Genomic DNA, 19,088 nt, shown 5'->3' with positions numbered 1-19,088 from the left:
AGAATTATGCTATAACATCACAGCATAGTACAGAAAACAAAATATGGCTGAAAATAAGATCTGCTTTCACATGCATGTATATTCTGTATTTAGCTTTATAGATGTTTAGTTTTACTTCTGATCTCAAATGTATTACATCTATTAAATGGAGGCCAGAACTATGTACAAATTATCACCACAAAGATGATTCATTTAATATAACATGATTCTATAAATGCTTATACATTATAGTAATGCTAAGATATAATTATACATCTTAAATGACTTTAAAAGCTTAATTACTGAAGACTGAGACAGCTTTTTTAAAATGCAGATAATGAATATGCACAGACAAAAGCTAACATTTTAGACTAGATTTGATGCAACTAACATAGAAAGCATCCATGATGTAGATGTAGACAACATACCATGTATACAGGCTAAATATTGAGAATGTTACTATAGCCAATGATACTTATCTTAAATGTGTATTCAGTTAGTGGTATGTAAACTGATATATAGAAGGCATGTCTTTTTTTTCCCTTCATAGATGTTGTTTATGAAAAAACTATCAGATGTATGGGTAAATATAAGAATCTCATACAACAAAATAAATAACATGGCAATGCATATAGAGAAGATGTGTCATAACAAACCTACATGCATAATAACCTCAATTACAATTAATCTACTCACATAGTTAAAACATTTTGGATTAATAAGAATCCAAAGAATTGATAGAGATTGCTTGACTTTGAGTAAATTTAGAAAGTATATGTAGAGAACTGCAAACTGAATAAATCAAATGAGTACAATCACTAATGTCACTCTCTATAGGTAAATAATTAATTTACATTGTTGAAAATTATCTATAATGATCAATAGATATATTAGTAACTTTAAATTTTGTTTCTTGATACATACTACTACGTGGTAACAAGTTCTAGGTTATGTTTTACACTTACATATGTTGTTAAAGATGTGAATATACAAATATTGGTGACATTTGCATATAGACACTTGAAAAATAATACTTTTATACTATTTATCTTGATGATTTTAAACAACATAAGTTTTGAACTAATAACACATATCATTTTAATGATAAGTTTTAAAGTTGATGAGTCTAATGTTAATATTAAAGGAACAATAACTAAATATACAAACTAGGTGGGGCTGTGGCTCTGCTGTTATGGATTGAGGGGTAGATTTGAGTGGCGGATGCGACTCAAATTAGGAGTTTATAACTCCAGACAGAGTGCAGGGATATTTTTCAAGGTTATGCAGTGAAGACATAGTTGTAAAAACTTTTGTTTCAAGACATCCACTGTTTATAATATTCACAAGGTATCAATCTTAAACACATGTAACATATACCAAATTTATAAAATAAACCCATTTACAAATAATCAACATATATTAATACATGTCAAAGGGAAGCCTAAAAATAATAGGGAAAATTTGAAAGACTTTCACATAAAATGAATATATGTCTAATCTCTTAAACATCTAAATTTAGTGTTTTATCTAGTTCTGAACATTTACAGAAAAAAGAGGTGTGGCCATCTTATGGAACAAATCACAACCTAATCCTAAAATAATAAATATCAAGATGATAAGGGAATGTTATGTTTGGTTATAGTGGAAATAAACAATACAATCTTTACATTGGTTAATGTATATTGGATACCAGACATAGGAATAAACACTGTTAAACAGCACTTAAATTAAATTATTCTCTTTGCAAAAGGAAATATTTATAATGGCATATTCAATTGTATTTTAAATGAAAATTAAACCAGTATTAAGAGCAAAAAAAAGATATCATCTCAGGCTAAACATCTAATAGACTTTATGAATTAATTTCACCTAAATGACATAAATAATCAGGCAGATTCCAAATCATTACCCTTTTCCTTTTACTCTAATAGACATGGTTCTTATTCTAAAATAGAGTACTTATATCTAATCAATTAACTAATGATATAACGAAATCAATGATTATCTCTTGTCCAGTATCAGACCATAATTCCATAACATTTGAATTAAATATCAATTTTATGACAGATGAATTAAATATCAATTTTATGACAGATGACTGCAAACTGGGAGCCATTATTGAATTCCCAAATGATGTGGATACTCTACAAAAGGGCCTTACAGAAACAGATGCTTGGTGCCAGAGCCATGGGCTCAAGCTCAATGCCAAGAAATGTATTGTTATCCCTTTTGGGAAAAACATGTATCCATGAATTACCATATGGGTGGCGGTACACTAAACACAGAAAGTGTGATAAGAGACTTAGGGACACAGGTGGACAGTGGTCTCACCTTCGATAACCACATCGCCACAACAGTCAGGAAATCCTTCTATGTGGCACACTTCATCACGAAGGGCTTTTCATCCAGAAAAAAAGGAGTTCATTGTCCCACTGTACTCATCCCTCATTAGATCCATTATAGAATACAACGCCCCATTTGGTATGTACCTCTCAAGACATCTGCAACAACTGGAAAGGCCTCAGAAATACCTCACTAAAAGAATCACAGGCCTAAAGCAGATGCCCTATGCTGACCGCCTTAAAAAACTCCAGCTATACTCTGTCGCATATTGTCTACTCAGAGGCGATCTCTGCTTAACATACAAGGCCATGTCAAACCCAGAGCTGTTGGACATGCTACACTTAAAGAAATCCCAATCCCTCAGAGCTACACGCTCCAGGGATCTAAACCTTGTCATCACAATAAACAAAACATGCTGGAGGGATAGGTTCCTGACCCAGAGACTCCCCAGACTCTGGAATAGATTGCCCATACATGTCAAGCAGAGTGCCTCTTTGGACCTCTTCAAGAGGAACCTTGACGATTGGATGGGAGAAAGGAAATTCACCCCAGGGATCACGTCAGTCGCCCTGCTAGACAGGGGTCCAGGAAAGTAAATAATGTGGGAAGAAATAGCCAGGGAATTGTTATGGCTAGGCTTGTATAGGCCCTAGGGCTGATAGCCTAGTACCAACCTATGAACCTATGAACCTATTATATTTATTGTACAGTTCAGAAGAATACCAGCATATATTACTCAATTAGCAGAATTTAAGGAGTTCATAATAAATGAAACAAAAAATTTTATAGAAATAAACAATACATCAGATACATTAGAGAGATATATGTTTCAGATGCCCTTAAAGCTTATTTATTTGGCAAAATAATCAAATGGTACAATAATAAAAGGAAATCTTGGGATAAAAACTTATAGGAGTTACAAGATAAATTAGATAATCTGAAACTCAAAAATAACACGAATAATGATGATATAAAAGAGGAAATTACAACCATAAATAATAAATATTTAGAAATACTTAGTCACAAATCTATAAGTTTAGAAAAACAGACATTTGTTGCATTTTCAGATAATCCCAGATATTTAAACAGACTTAAAAATAAATCCATAAGACTCGGCAAACAAAATCACATTAAAGAAATATACTCTCGAAAGAAAAAGCTGTACAACATACAAGATCTATTAGAAGAATTTAGAGAGTATTTTCGCAAAATAAATAATAAAGTAAAGATGGAATCAGATGAGAATATAAAAAGATTCATAAATAAATACACTAATAAAAATCTTACCAAACAACAAGTAGACTTAATAGAGAAAAGCATATCATATACAGATATTCAGACACAAATTAAGAAACTTAAACTAAACAAAGCACCAGGGAATGACGGAATTATTCCAGAAGTATATAAAATTATGCCCAGAGAAGCTTTAATATTATTACAAAAAGTGTTTTCAATAACTCAGACTAACACTATTTGTGCTCCCTCATGGAAATACACATTTATAGCCCCTATAGTTAAACCAAATAAAGATTCAACAAAATGCTGCTCCTATAGACCCATCTCCCTATTGAATGTAGATTACAAAATGTTTATGAATATATATGCAGACAGATTGAAAAAAATTCTCCCACGTTTAATAAATGATGACCAAACCGGTTTTATAATGAATAGAAATACATTTGATAATATAAAAAGAGTACGGTGGTGGTGCTGCGGTAGCATTGTCACCTCACAGTAAGACGTTGTCCTGTTCGATTCTCAGCTAAAGTGTCTTCTGCGTGGAGACATGCGTGAATGGGCGTACCTTCATTGAAGGTTGTGCGTCAGGCCTGGCAAGTCGGTACGTAAAAATCTACTGCCAGTCATTACTAACCGGGAAAAGACGAAAGATACAACAACTAAATTTGATTTGGTGAACTGGAATGATTTTTTACACTTTTCAAAAATCTAAATTTCTCAGACAACTTTATAAACTTAATAACATATTTATACAAAGGCACCCAAGTATGTATAAAAATAGGCACTTATATCTCACAAGACATACCAATATTAAAAGGAACCAAACAAGGTTGTCCTCTTTCCCCACTATTATTTACCTTAACAATGGAACCATGGGCTAACGCAATTAGAATAAATAAAGATATAGAAGGATGTAATATAAATACAGAACTAACATCTAAAATTCAACTCTTCGCAGATTATGTTCTTATCACACTAAATGGAAATATATCATCAATTTCTGCTTTATTTACAGCCATGGATAATTTTCAAAAAATATCAGGCCTGACTTTCAATAGTGAAAAAACAAGGATACTTCCCATTTATCTTAAAAAGAAAGAACTAGGAAAAGAATACAATAAATATATCCCAGATTCAGATCAGTTTATATATCTAGAAATAACATTAACCAACAATATAAAAAATATAACACTTCTGAAATATAATAATATAATAAATAGTACACAATCTGTAATAACTAAATGGAATAAAATATTCTTTACAATGGAAGAAAGATTAACACTAATTAAAATGATATTACTCCCAAAAATATTATATATTATACAATCAGGTTCATTACTCCCAACAAAACAAATTGTAAGAAAACTAAACACTATGATGACAAGGTTCCTATGGTATCCAAACAAACCTAGGATAGCTCTAAAATATCACCTACGTAGCTGGACAAAAGGAGGAATTGCCTTTCCTGATCTAGAGTTATATTTAAATTCCTCTATAATTAATATAATAGCCTTACTAATAGACCCTACATATTTAGCTAAATGAAAAGAATAATGGGAAGTAATAGCTTTGTAAACTTTTATTAAACCCCAAAGTTATAAATTAAACATATTACATAACCCTTTCATATGGATACTAAAAGAAATGTTTACAACATATATAACGCCAAAACATTCAACTAGTTATATCATAACCATTATAAATAATTTCAAAAACTTTATAAATACCCAATATATATGTGTAGCTAAATAGACTATATTTTGTGTGTTACAAGTGGCTCCACATTTTACTCTATATTCTCTCTTCATTATTGGATGAATAAATGAAATATCTCTATTAATATTCATGCAGTTAGAACAATTAAAACAAGGTACTGTACCACATTTTACCACTAACTCATTTGAAGGCCGTAAAATATCTTTATAACAAAGCCTTCTATTCAAGTTACAACAATTTTTATATGAAAAATTGGGAAATGGACCTATATGCTGTAACAACAGATAGTAGTATACACCATTTTTTTCTAATGATACTTTCAACAATTTTACTAGCTTGACTAAATGTACTTACATAAAATAATTTATTCTTCTTCTCAATGTTAGAATCTATCTGTAAGGAAGATTGTGATACGGTACCATTAGAATAAAAATAAGGTCTTGAGGCATCCTTTCTCGCAGCTACAACCTCAGAATAAATATCATTTAACATCTTCCTCTCATAACCTTTATTGATAAAATCTAAAATAAGTTTGTTAGAGTGTTCAAAGAATAAAACATCATTTGTACTCAGTTTACTAAATCTAGTCAATTGTGCTTTAACAATGGTTTTAAATACAAATTTTGGGTGCATACTCCTTCTATCTAAATAATTTTTCTTTTGCAGAAGTTTCTTATATACGGTTGTGTTCAAACCAAAATCATTCATAAAAAACTCAACATCAAGAAAATTTATTTTACTAACTGAATAATTTGATTTGAACCTCAAAAATTATGTAGTACCATCAATAAAATTAATAAATGTTAATAGCTCATTTTCATTTCCCTTCCACACAAGAAAAATATCGTCGACAAATCGACGAAAAAATAATACCTGTGATGAATAAACAGAATCACCAAATATAAATTCGTTCTCCCATTTCCTTAAAACCAAATTTGCATAAGTATTTACCACTGGTGTGCCCATTGCAACACCACTCAACTGATGATAGGGTTTTCCATCAAATAAAAAATAATTATTGCCCAGCACTAGTTGCAAAAGCTCATATATGGTCTCAGTCCTACATGCAAACAAGCCCCCAATCTCGACCAAAAGTTCCGTGATTGCTGAAATACCATAATCTTGGGGAATCACTGTAAATAATGATGCAATATCGAAAGTAACTAGTAAATAGCCTTCAAATGTATTAGCATTACACCATTCCCTAAATTTATTAAGAAAATTGCTTGTATCCCTTGTAAAGCTTTTAACATGCTTAAAATAACCACTCAAAACATTCTGTAAATATAGGGAAATCGGTTCAGTAATCCAACCCATACTGGAAATGATTGTTCGCATATGGGGCTGTGATAAACATTTATGAACCTTTGGTGGACCATAAAATCTAGACAAAACAGGACAAGACACATTAAAATAATGAAATAATTCCAACGAAATATAATTATTAATTTGTAACTCATATATTGATAAATTCACATCTCAAACACATTTTTGTACATCTAGTAGAGTAACCTGTTTAAAAGCATTAAAATTTTTCAACTCCTCACTTACTAAAGAAAAATACAGTTCGTGGTCCATAAGTACAATTGCGCCACCCTTATCGGCTTGTTTTAAAATAATTTCAGAATTATTCTCCAAATCCAACAATGCCTGATGTTCATTCAGTGTCAAATTGTAAAACTTTATTTTGTTCAAATACCACCCTCAGCTGCTGCTCACATACTTCAGAAAATGCTGTTATAACAGGATGGCTAACAGGAATAAATATACTAGTTCTCCTTAAAGACATGACATTATCTTCCGCATTTGAGCCAAAAATTAGTCATAAATTGAAAGAGCGACAAAAAACTTTCAACTCTGTCAAAACATTAACCATAAAATCAATTGATGTAAGTATAAATTCCAAACCTCTATTAAGCAGTGTAATTTCATATTCATTCAAGTCATATCGGCTCAAATTTATAACAGCGTCTTCATTTGTTAATGTTTGGTTCGACTGCGAGTCTGTGGGCGTCTGATGTAACTTCCTTCTTGCTTTAATGTTTGGTTCGACTGCGAGTCTGTGGGCATCTGATGTAACTTCCTTCTCGCCCACAGACTCGCAGTCGAACCAAACATTAACATGTCGAAACCCCGACTAACCCATACAATAATCAGACTGAGGTAAGATAGAAGAATATTCATGCTCTTGTCTAAACCCTGACTAACTCGACATATACCAAGACAAAAGTAATCCAAACTTAGCTCACAGAGGTGATTACCCTTTTTATTTTCTTCCCACTCCCTCATATTATACATTTCTGTACTCCATTAGAATTCTTTTATTCCATTATCAGGAAGATAACTTATTATTCTGCCAGTAGTAAATACATTCCTTCTTACCTAACCACCTTTCTCGTAACTATCATCCTTACTTTCTAACTGAAAATCCTTTTTCTTTTATACACACTTCTGATATGTGATTGTTATCTCTGCATATTTATTCCATTACCAACAATGTTTTATTCTTATCTAAATGTAACCTTGATTTGAATTTGTCACTGATTTTGTTAAATGTTCTTAGATTTCTCTGTAACCTCAACTTTAAGTGTCACTTAATTTCAATGTGGAGCTTTTCTCCACAGGCCTCTGCTGAAAATGGATATGTATCCAGTCGGACTTTCCCAGTTAACAAATGTAAAATAAAAATAAAATAAAATAAATAAAGCACAATTGACTAGATTTAGTAAATTGAATACAAATGATGTTTTATTCTTTGAACAATCTAATGAACTTATTTTAGATTTTATCAGTAAAGGTTATGGGAGGAAGATGTTAAATGATATTTATTCTGAGGTTGTAGCCACGAGAAATGATGCCTCAAGACTTTATTTTTATTCTAATGGTACCATATCACAATCTTCCTTATGGATAGATTCTAATATTGAGAAGAAGAGTAAATTGTTCTATGTAAGTACATTTAGTTAAGCTAGTAAAATTGTTGAATCATTAGAAAAAATTGGTGTATACTACTATCTTTACCTGATTTCCATTTCCCAATTTTTCATATAAAAATTGCCGTAACTTGAATAGAAGGCTTTGTTATAAAGATTTCATACAGCCTTCAAATGTGTTACCAGTAAAATGTGGTACAGTACCTTGTTTTAATTGTTCTAACTGCATGAATATTAATAGAGATATTTCATTTATTCATCCAATAATGAAGAGAGAATATAGAGTAAAATGTGGAGCTACTTGTAACACAAACAATATAGTGTATTTAGCTACATGTAAAGCCTGTGAGACATTTTACATAGGAAAATCAACTCGCAGGCTAAAAGATAGAATGGTTGAGCATAAATCAGATATGAATAGGGGAGTATCAACCAATGCTTTAGCTTTACACTATAAGAGTTGTGGTCAAGTTCATACCTTTACCTTTAGGGCTTTAGATATGGTTGTTAATGACCAAAGGGGTGGAGATATAAATAATAGGTTGGAAAGGAGGGAGTATGAATGGATCATTCATTTGAATGCTAATCACCGCCCAGGTATAAATAAAATGCTATCCCTAAAGTCTATTTTGAAATAGAAACAAATGTGCCTGAAAAGGTGATTAATTGATTTTTTTGTTTTTATTGGCTGTGTGACATCATGTGATTTTTGAAAATGTGCATTTAATTGTGTTCTTAACTGAAAGTTTGTTATACTGATGAAGGATTGTATCCGAAAGCTTTATGTATTAAAAGCCTTTTGCGTTGTTATCACACGTGTTTTTTTTTACATTGTTGTTTCCTTGTTACGTGTTTTGCTTTACTACGTTCCTGTTGTTTTCTTCTGGATAACCGTAAGTTCACCACATGAGTCCCACCTGTGTCCCTCTGCTGATAATGGAAATAAGGGTAGAACTTGGCTAGGTTTTTAAGGGCCCTAGGGGCCATTAGCTTAGTAACTTCCTATGATCCTGTAATCCTATGATCCTTAGGTAAAAAAAGGCAAATTCTTGACTCTAGACTGAAGAAAATCATCAATAATGACAAACCTCACTTTTCTTTTACAAGCGCTCAATTTATTATCATATATAATGGCACCTGCCTTTCTTTAATATCTGATGTGATTGGTCTGCTTGGATAACCTACAGCAGTGTTGGGGATCTTGGGAGAATGAGAACTTAAAATAAAGGTATTTAGAGCCTTGCGGGGTTTCTATGAAATAGGCAACAATGAGCCCCATGGATATTTATTATAGTTTCTCATCACAGGCAATTATGGTGCCCAATTTCTATTGAACTGATATTAAAACAATTTTCTAATAATGTAAGTAATCTTCCTGTATTATATGAAAGATTGGAACACATGTTAGTAACCCTATTTGGTTATGATTACAGTGATTCCTCTTTTACATAGTGATTTTTTTAAGCAAACCGATGTGCATGCTAGCTCTTGTTATAGTCTTCTTTATTGATCTTAACATATGTACAGTCTTTAAAACAAATCAACGTCTGTCTCATATCAACAGACAGTAACCAGCTTTCATCGTATTACTACATTCTTTTTGATTCATTCTTATTAAATTATGCAATGTTATTTAATACTAACATCTCCTTAAACATTTTCTCATGACGTATATGAACGGTAAGATTGTGTGCCCCTCTTGTTTGTGCCACTTACTTCACCTACCTATAACTGCGTGAATACATGGATGTATCTTATTAAATAGTAAAATTAAAGGGTCTATATTATATTGTCGAAAGTTTGAAACATCGAACACCATAGGGTCGACACCATATGAGCGATGTTTGAAATTTCGAAAATATAATAAAAAAATAAAAATAAAAAACTATACTTACCTAAACACTGTAGGCGGGGGGGGGGCCCCCCTGCACCCCCATGTGGGGGGCTGTGCCTCCCACACCCCACTACTTAAATATTCCTACTCCGAGATCGCACTGCATTGAAGTAAAGGGAAACTATTTCCTACAGCGATTTCTGTGTTATGTGGGCAATGTTTCGACTAATCAGGTTCACTCAATATACGTTTGCCATTTACAATTTTCGATCACGCAATAGGAACCCAAATTAAATCATCATCCTCCTTTATATAGCTTCATTCTTTCCAATTCATGCCATTAATCCTCATAATCGAGACAAATATTCTGATGTATTTTCTCTGAAGGGTTTTAAATGTACTTTTCTCCTTCCAATAAACTCTAATATTGTGTTCTTTACTATAACAGGGGCTTCCATCCGACATCCTCTTGAACCTGTACCTGTTTTCAATCAATGTTGTCCAACAGGTGGTCTTTAGTCAATATCATGCTGTAGTCTATAACTTATTTTTTTTCAATCTCTGTCTTTTAATTTATATTGCTCTTTGGAAATGTGTTCATCATCTTCTCAGTATATATGTGGCTTTTTTACTTCCAACAAATTCTTCTCAACAAGGGAAGACATTGCATGCAAGCCTTATGTACTACACAAAAGCCATATATCTGTTAATTTCACATTTTTCCATTATGTTTAGTTTGCAAGTCTACCATGCTCCTTCTGTTATTCATTGTTTCACCTGGTCCACCCATCAGAAATCACATAAGTCAGTCAGTTGCAATCTTTTCATTTGCAGCTGAGATTTGAAAGAGCATCAACATAAAAAAACTCCTTTTTCTATGTTATCTTTCCATTTTGAATATGATATTTAAGGCATATTAGCACCACTGAATTCACTACCTGTACTTCCACCAATAAACTCTTAATCAGTGTAGCTTTCTCACATCCTTAGACAAGCAGGTCACTCCCTTTCACTCCCTTATCCCTTTACAAGGCCACCACATCCTTAGTAATTATCTTTTTGTACATTTCCCAATAGTTATTGTCCATCCGAAAAACGAGGCATTCAGTTATAGCAAGTATGAATATCACCTCGTGTCTCCTCTGAAAAGTGGCCAGTAGCCAAGTGGGACTAACCCGGTCAACAAAATGTAAATAGATAAGTAAATAGTTAATATGTCATTCACATCAGCTTCTCCTGTTCCTGTAATTAACAGTGCTGTTATCTTTCTTATCTTTCCCAGCATGCATAGTATTAATGGGACTGGGAGCTCCTCCTTGAACAACTTTACTGTTTCTCGTCCACAAATAGAATACTTAGACAAGTTTTACTAATATCAACATGTCTATGGGGTAATGAAATTCTGTAAATAGTAAGTCATCTGAAAACGTACAGTCTATGTCAGGTGACAGTAATAGGACTTCCAAACCCCAGTGACTTTCTAACTTCCCACACACATTAAAAAATGTACAGGTCATACTGGATGGACTTTCTGTAAGTCGCCATTGTCCTTACAATGCACTTAAGGCATACTTTGACTTTTAGAGGTGACCTGCACATATCATAGCTCACTGGTGATCCATGGAAAAAGCTTGTCTTTCTGGTGTATTTTGTCTGGTAAAGAGAGAGTAAATATAAGTTGTGAAGTAAGTCATTTAAACATGGATCCAGTAACTTCAATAATAAAAAGTCCTATGTCTTAATAAGATATCAGCCTCAGAGAACTGGCTTGTGTAGTTTGAAAATATGAGTTTTTTTTTTTTTTGTAAGATAATGCAGTTATAGAGTACCTTTTTTGGCTTTGGGTTAAAAAGCTAAATCCAGTTTTTAGTTACTTAAGATTAATACCTTGATGTAGCGTTACTTGCAGTATAGAGTCCTAAGATCTCTTGTGGCCCAGAGAACCATACAGGCATTTGATACTTTCATTTTATTTAGCTTCAGTATTTACGTTGCGTTTTTTTTTCTAGGTGCAACGGATCCATGCTTAAATGTGAAATGCAGCTTTGGCAGCACATGTGTTCCAGTATCTGAGGGTCAGTCCGCCAGATGTGTCTGTCCCACAACCTGTGATCATGAACCTAAGAAGATCATTTGTGGCAGTGATGGCAAAGACTACAAGAACGAATGCTCTTTGAACAAATATGCCTGTGAAAACCAGACAAATGTTTACAAGATATTTGATGGAAGCTGTGGTGAGTCTACTAATTTCCTTATCAACTTTTTTTTTCCTAGAACTTAAATGAACAGAAAGTGAGAGAGAATTAGCTGCTAAACTTTAGTGCAGAGAACACACAGCAGATTATTGTTCAGGAAGAACGATTCTAATCTTTTCATCTCTGTAAGGCTAAATATAGTACCTGTTATTACCAAATGGTTGAGTTGGAGATATCTAGATAAAACCGACTGTTGCCAAAAGAGATATTGTAAGCTTTATGTCATAACACAGAATATTTTCTAGAGTGTGTTTATATCTGATGTAAAGAATACCAGCCTTGACCAACCACCATAAGTCTGTGTTATTAAAACAGATAGAGTACATATGAAGTGATACATAGCTCATAGCGTACGCAGCAGGGGCCCGCAGTACAAAGTTTGTTTGCAAATACAGCTATTTAAATATATTTTGCAGCAATGTGCTTACACAAAAAAGGACTCCTTGGTGGAGGGGTTAATTTGCTGAGCTTCAGTTCTGCAATTTGATGTAGTCAGAATCTTACAGTTACAGGTAGATAGAAAAATAGGAAGAGTAGCTTTCGGACATGGGTACATCTTCTTTGTTCAGAAGACTGAGCCTTGCCTAGGACTAAACAGACACTAAACAGCAATGGAGATGAAGGTGTGAACCAGTTTTGATGTTATGGAGGTGTTAGACAGGTGAGCAACAAGGCAATGAGTGCACTGTTTGTTTGCTAGTGCCATTGTGACTGGAGGAGGGATGTTGTGTAATGAACACTAATGTGTGTATGAATATGAATTATGTTAAATATACAGAGCTGAAATGGGGGGATTAAGTTATGGCATCTCTGAACGCCTACCCTTGTTAGTGTTTGTTTCTGCTTTTGTTTTGCAGTTATCCCAGAAACACAACAGAACTTTTCATTATATTCTGTCTACACTGCTAAGGGGTGACCTCCGCCTTGTTAATAAGGCAATGTCTGGTCTGATTCTATTTAAAAATGTATACCTGGAATGCAGTGCAGACATAGGTAATGCCAGAACATGGAATATAATATGAAAATTTAAGTGACAGTAATAGAAAATTGATATCTACATTAGACAACACTCTCCAAGACTTTAGAGTAGCTTCCACTTACAGTAAGACTCTGGTCATTACTGTCCTTGCATGAGCATGTCCATTTCATGCCTGCCTTTTTTTCAGCTTCATTACTTTCATTTGTTTTCAAACAGTGTAATGTATTAATTTCATATTCTCATTTTGCATATGCCTGTCCAGCTTTCTAAGGCTTTATTTATACTATAATTCCATTATACCCATCATCATTTTGAGAACCCACATTGCACACTTTCTGCAAACCTAATTTCTCTTTGTGTGCAACCAAAAAATAAAATAAAATAAAATGACTGAATAAAGCAAAACAAGAACCACAGGACCAGGTCACCAAATTTAATATAACAGAATCACACTCTACCGTGTAGGCTCAAAAAGCCTTCAAGGAGTTTTACTGGTGGATGTTGTTTTGTCTAATTTCTTTTTGTCTTTGTGGTCTCTGGACCTGCATACAGTAATGCATGTGTGGCCTGACCAGTGTCCTGTGTGGTGGAATGATGGCCTGACCATCCATCTACATAAGTAATGCACATATGGCCTGACCAGTGTTCTGTACAATGGAAGGATGGCCTCCACATCCCTCTGCATACAGTAATGCACATGTGGCCTGACCAATGTTCTCTGTGGTGGAAGGATGGCCTCACCATCCATCTGCATAAGTAATGCACATGTGGCCTGACCAGGGTCCTGTATGGTAGAAGGATGGCCTCACCTTCCATCTGCATACAGTAATGCACATGTTGCCTGACCAGTGTCCTGTATGGTGGAAGGATGGCCTCACCATCTGTCAGCATACAGTAATGCACATGTGGCCTGACCAGGGTCCTGTATTGTAGAAGGATGGCCTCACATTCCATCTGCATACAGTAATGCACATGTGGCCTGACCAGTGTCCTGTATGGTGGAAGGGTGGCCTCACCATCTGTCAGCATACAGTTATGCACATGTGGCCTGACCAGTGTCCTGTGTGGTGGAAGGATGGCATCACCACCATCTGCATACAGTAATGCACATGTGGCCTGACCAGTGTCCTGTATGGTGGAAGGATGGCCTCACCATCCATCATACGTAGTCCTCAGGATATGAACCCCATTTTCTTATCACCATTTGCTGCAGCATTTTTCATTCCATAGCATGTTTGCAGTTAAGAGTGAATATTACTTAGGGGGTACTTTTCTGCTGTGTCCTGCATATGTTGTCCGTCCACCAAGGCAATAAGCTTTACATGGGTTACTCTCTCTTCACAGTTTACATTATTTTACCTTAAATCCTAGGAACTTTGGAGTCCTCCTTCCACATCTTTGACTGGCATAGCATTGTTTTTACTATCACTATGTAAGCTGGTCTTGTTGCCCAAATTCACTGTGATATCTAACACAAATATATTAGGAAGAAAGCAGAACTCACTAGTATGTAACATTCACTTGCTTCAGAACGGCAGTTTCAAATCCACCCCGTTCCTTTACCCTTTAACCATTTTGTATGCCTGCAATGAGGCATAATGTCAAAGATTTTGCTCAAATGCAGCTGCACCTCATCCACAGGACTGCCCCTCCACACATGCACCCTGTCCAATTTAGTCATAGTTTGAAATGATAAGATCTTTGCTATTGGAAGCCATACTATACAAAAGTGACAAGAAAATTAAAATTCAGTAACGATTGCTTGGCTTGTAAAATATTTTCCATGAAGCCTTGTAGAATGGAGGAAAGGCTAATTGCCTGTAAATTACTTGGTTTCTTCTTAGACTTGCTGCTGTGAAAGTGATTACTTTCATCAACACCCCCTCCCCCCCAGTCTTCAACACCACAGCGGGACTGTGAAGAGACTGTAAAGTTCTGAGAGACTTTTTAATGCTCCTGCAACTCTTTTGTCAGGCTTTCCTTCAGTTGCTTGAAGGTGAGCAGCTTGGCTAGATAGTTTTCTTTCTTATGACCATATGCTTGCTACATGCTCTAACATTACATAGAATCAGGCTACATGCTCTAACATTATATAGAATCAGGCCACGTGCTCTAACATTACATAGAATCAGGCTACATGCTCTAACATTACATAGAGTCAGGTCAGATGCTCTAACATTACATAGAATCAGGCTACATGCTCTAACATTACATAGAATCAAGCCACATGCTCTAATATTACATAGAATCAGGCCATAGTGCTTTATTTGAATTCTAAGACTATGCCATCTCAGAGGTGGATATAGTACCTTTTAAAATATTTATTTTTGCGCATTAGCTTTTCTTCCAAAGTGCAGCAGACTCAGAGTGAGAATAGCTTAGATTGGAGGGGTGCAGTGTGCTCAATGTCATAGTTTTTATGCTTTTGCTTATGTGCGTATATGTTTTTGGGGGTCTGGGGACTGGTATTTCAGAAAACTTATTTGATGTCTACAGTGGTGTATCTTTGACCAAAACTGTTTTAGTTCAGTTTTGCATACACCTGAAATGATGCACTGAATCGTCTCCTAGGTCATCTGGCTGCAAAAGATCACAAAGCTTCAAATGATATTGCAGCCTTTTGCACTACTGGTACTTATAAATTTATGTCATATAAAGTGTAGCATAATGGATGCATAGGACCTATCAGTTAACCTGGATGAGACTAATCTCTGTCAGTGATGCAACAGGTACCGCATTCACCTTTGGTACAGAAGGCTGTGGGTTCTGTTACTACCAAGTATATCAACTGCTGACACGGCACTGCAGCATAAGGAGTGGCTGCTGCCCTGAGTGGGTCATCCTGCAGATGAGATGTTAAACCAAATTCCTTTCTACTTGAAGTTATAATGCCTTCCACAGTTTTAGATGGGCTACTTCACACACAGGGACTAAATCTGGAGGTGTCTCAGTTTTTATTTATTTTATTTATTAATTTTATTTTTATTTTTAATTTAATAATTTGATAACAGACTTAGGGACACAGGTGGACAGTGGTCTCACCTTCGATAACCACATCGCCACAACAGTCAGGAAATCCTTCTATGTGGCACACCTCATCACAAAGGGCTTTTCATCCAGAAAAAAGGAGGTCATTGTCCCACTGTACTCATCCCTCATTAGACCCATTATAGAATACAACGCCCCATTTGGTATGTACCTTTCAAGACATCTGCAACAACTGGAAAGACCTCAGAAATACCTCACTAAAAGAATCACAGGCCTAAAGCAGATGCCCTACGCTGACCGCCTTAAAAACTCCAGCTATACTCTGTCACATATCGTCTACTCAGAGGCGATCTCTGCTTAACATACAAGGCCATGTCAAACCCAGAGCTGTTGGACATGCTACACTTAAAGAAATCCCAGTCCCTCAGAGCTACACGCTCCAGGGATCTAAACCTTGTCATCACAATAAACAAAACATGCTGGAGGGATAGGTTCCTGACCCAGAGACTCCCCAGACTCTGGAATAGATTGCCCATACATGTCAAGCAGAGTGCCTCTTTGGACCTCTTCAAGAGGAACCTTGACGATTGGATGGGAGAAAGGAAATTCACCCCAGGGATCACGTCAGTCGCCCTGCTAGACAGGGGTCCAGGAAAGTAAATAATATGGGAAGAAATAGCCAGGGAATTGTTATGGCTAGGCTTGTATAGACCCTAGGGCTGATAGCCTAGTACCAACCTATGAACCTATGAACATTTGTTAATCATGAAAGTCCGACTTGGAACAAGCCAATTTTCAGCAGAGGCCAGGGGAGAAGTGCTCCAGATGCATTTCTTTGTAACGTGGGAGGAAACTAAAGCACAAAGAGGAAACCACACGAACACAAGGAGGACATTCAGACTCCACACAGAAGGCACCCAGCCGAAAATCAGATCAGAGAACCTCTTGCTGTGAGGCAACAACACTAACTACTGCACCACTGCGCCATCCAATTTATATCAAAAATAAATTTACCTCAAGGATGGTCAAACAGAACAATGCACTTGAGCTACTCCATGTTCAAGTCACTATAGGCAAAATCCAATGCCACTTCATTGCCAGCTGTAGGTCTCCCTCTGTGACCCAGGAAACCCATACCATGTATTTAAACTTGGAAACACTAACCATCTAAACCAACACCACATTCATAGGCGGCTTTAATTACACCACTATTATCTGGAATACTATATAACACCAAATGTACAAGGACAGAGGTCTTGGATTTTGTAAACACAAACTCCCTGGACCAGATTGTCAATACACCAACCAGGGGTGCAACCATACTGAATCTTGTCCTCACTAATATGGGAGAGTGCTGCACACCATCTAGTGTAATGTCGTCCCTGGTAAGGTCAGACCACAAAATGTTCTCCTTTGAAGTAAAAATAAAACCTGGACCCCAAGCTAACCCGGAATATTCATGAACTACTCTAAGGCTGCCTTCCTGCTATTAAGTGATAACCTGACAAAATTTCAAGCCCCCCCCCCCCCATAAACCCTGAGAACACTGCTGTCTGCGCAAAACTGTTCACAGAAACCCTGTACAAGCATGTTAATAGCTGCATACAGGCAGCTGTACCCACCAGGAAAAAATGCAGAACTAACTCAAAAAGCAAGCCACCTTGTTGGAATAACTCAAAAAACAAGCCACCCTGTTGGAATCACAAAAGCAATTGGCTGTATAACAGGAGGAAGAAAATCATGGCAAAACTTAGGAGGTGCAGCACCCAGCAGGATAAAAGCACTCTCATCAAACTAAACAAACAACTCAGAGGGCAAATAAAGTCTACCAAAGCCAAATCTGAGGTAAATTTGACCCCCCAGATCAAGGGCAAACACAAGATTCTTTAGCTATGTCTGCAGCCTCAAAGACAATATACAATCATGTGTGGAGCTCATTGTAAATGGAGCCACCTATACTGAGACATACGATATAGCAAAACTACTGGACAACAAATTCAGCTCCAACTTTTACCCTCTTTCTCTCTCAACCTTTCCTCAGGAAATACCATTCCCCCTGCTATCACTAAGGAACAAGGTCCATAATGCTCTCTCTAAGGCCAAGAACACTGCATGAATGGGCACAGACAATGTCTCAGGATGCCTTCTAAATAGCATGAAATATGACCTTTCGGGGCCTCTGGTATTACTGTTCAACTGTAGCCTACAAACAGGCTTTGTGCCTCATGAGTGGAGAACAGCAACCATCATCCCTCTGCACAAAGGTGGGCTATCCACAGACCCTGGAAACTACAGACCCATAAGTCTCACTAGTCTTATATGCAAAGCCATGGAAAGAATTGTCATGGAAATGATCAATAATGATATAGTAAACCTCCAGACACTAGACCTAACCCAGTTTGGCTTCATCAAGGGCAGGTCATGCCTACTCAACAGGGTGGACTTCTTTGAGAAGGTTACCAAAGCAATGGATGAGGGCAGAATAGTTCACATTGCCTACCTTGACCTCGCCAAGGCATTTGATACAATACCTCACTCAGGCATTGTAGACAAACTTAAGAGGTTAGGTACAAACTCATATGTCACCCGGTGGATAGCCAACTGTCTCACAGACAGGCCCAGGAAGTTAGAATTGGGGAGTCCACCTCTACCAAGAGGCAAGTCACAAGTGGAGTCCTTCAGGGATTGGTCCTTGGACTGCTCCTTTTTTTGGCATTTACTTCTTTGAAGTCAAGGTCAATGTCAGTGGTCTGTGGTTGACTAAATTTGCAGATGATTGCAAATTAGGAGCTGTCATTGAATCTCGTACTGTCACAAATGTT

General features: G+C 35.9%; 1 protein-coding gene across 9 annotated transcripts in view; it reads left to right on the top strand.

The window, feature by feature from the left end:
• The window catches only part of AGRN (agrin), a 3,161,231-nt gene that overhangs the window by 2,182,344 nt on the left and 959,799 nt on the right, over positions 1-19,088 (top strand). For all 9 annotated transcript variants that reach the window (XM_044063089.1, XM_044063082.1, XM_044063083.1 and 6 more), the window contains one exon: positions 12,054-12,278. In XM_044063089.1, coding sequence (XP_043919024.1) covers positions 12,054-12,278 — 225 coding nt within the window. The remainder of the gene's footprint in view (positions 1-12,053; positions 12,279-19,088) is intronic.

This window comes from Protopterus annectens, chromosome 2.part1, assembly GCF_019279795.1.
Source record: "Protopterus annectens isolate FY-2018-M chromosome 2.part1, PAN1.0, whole genome shotgun sequence".
NCBI lineage: Eukaryota > Metazoa > Chordata > Ceratodontiformes > Protopteridae > Protopterus > Protopterus annectens.
The sequence above is the reverse complement of the archived record's forward strand: the minus strand, read 5'-3'. Positions and strand labels throughout refer to the sequence as shown.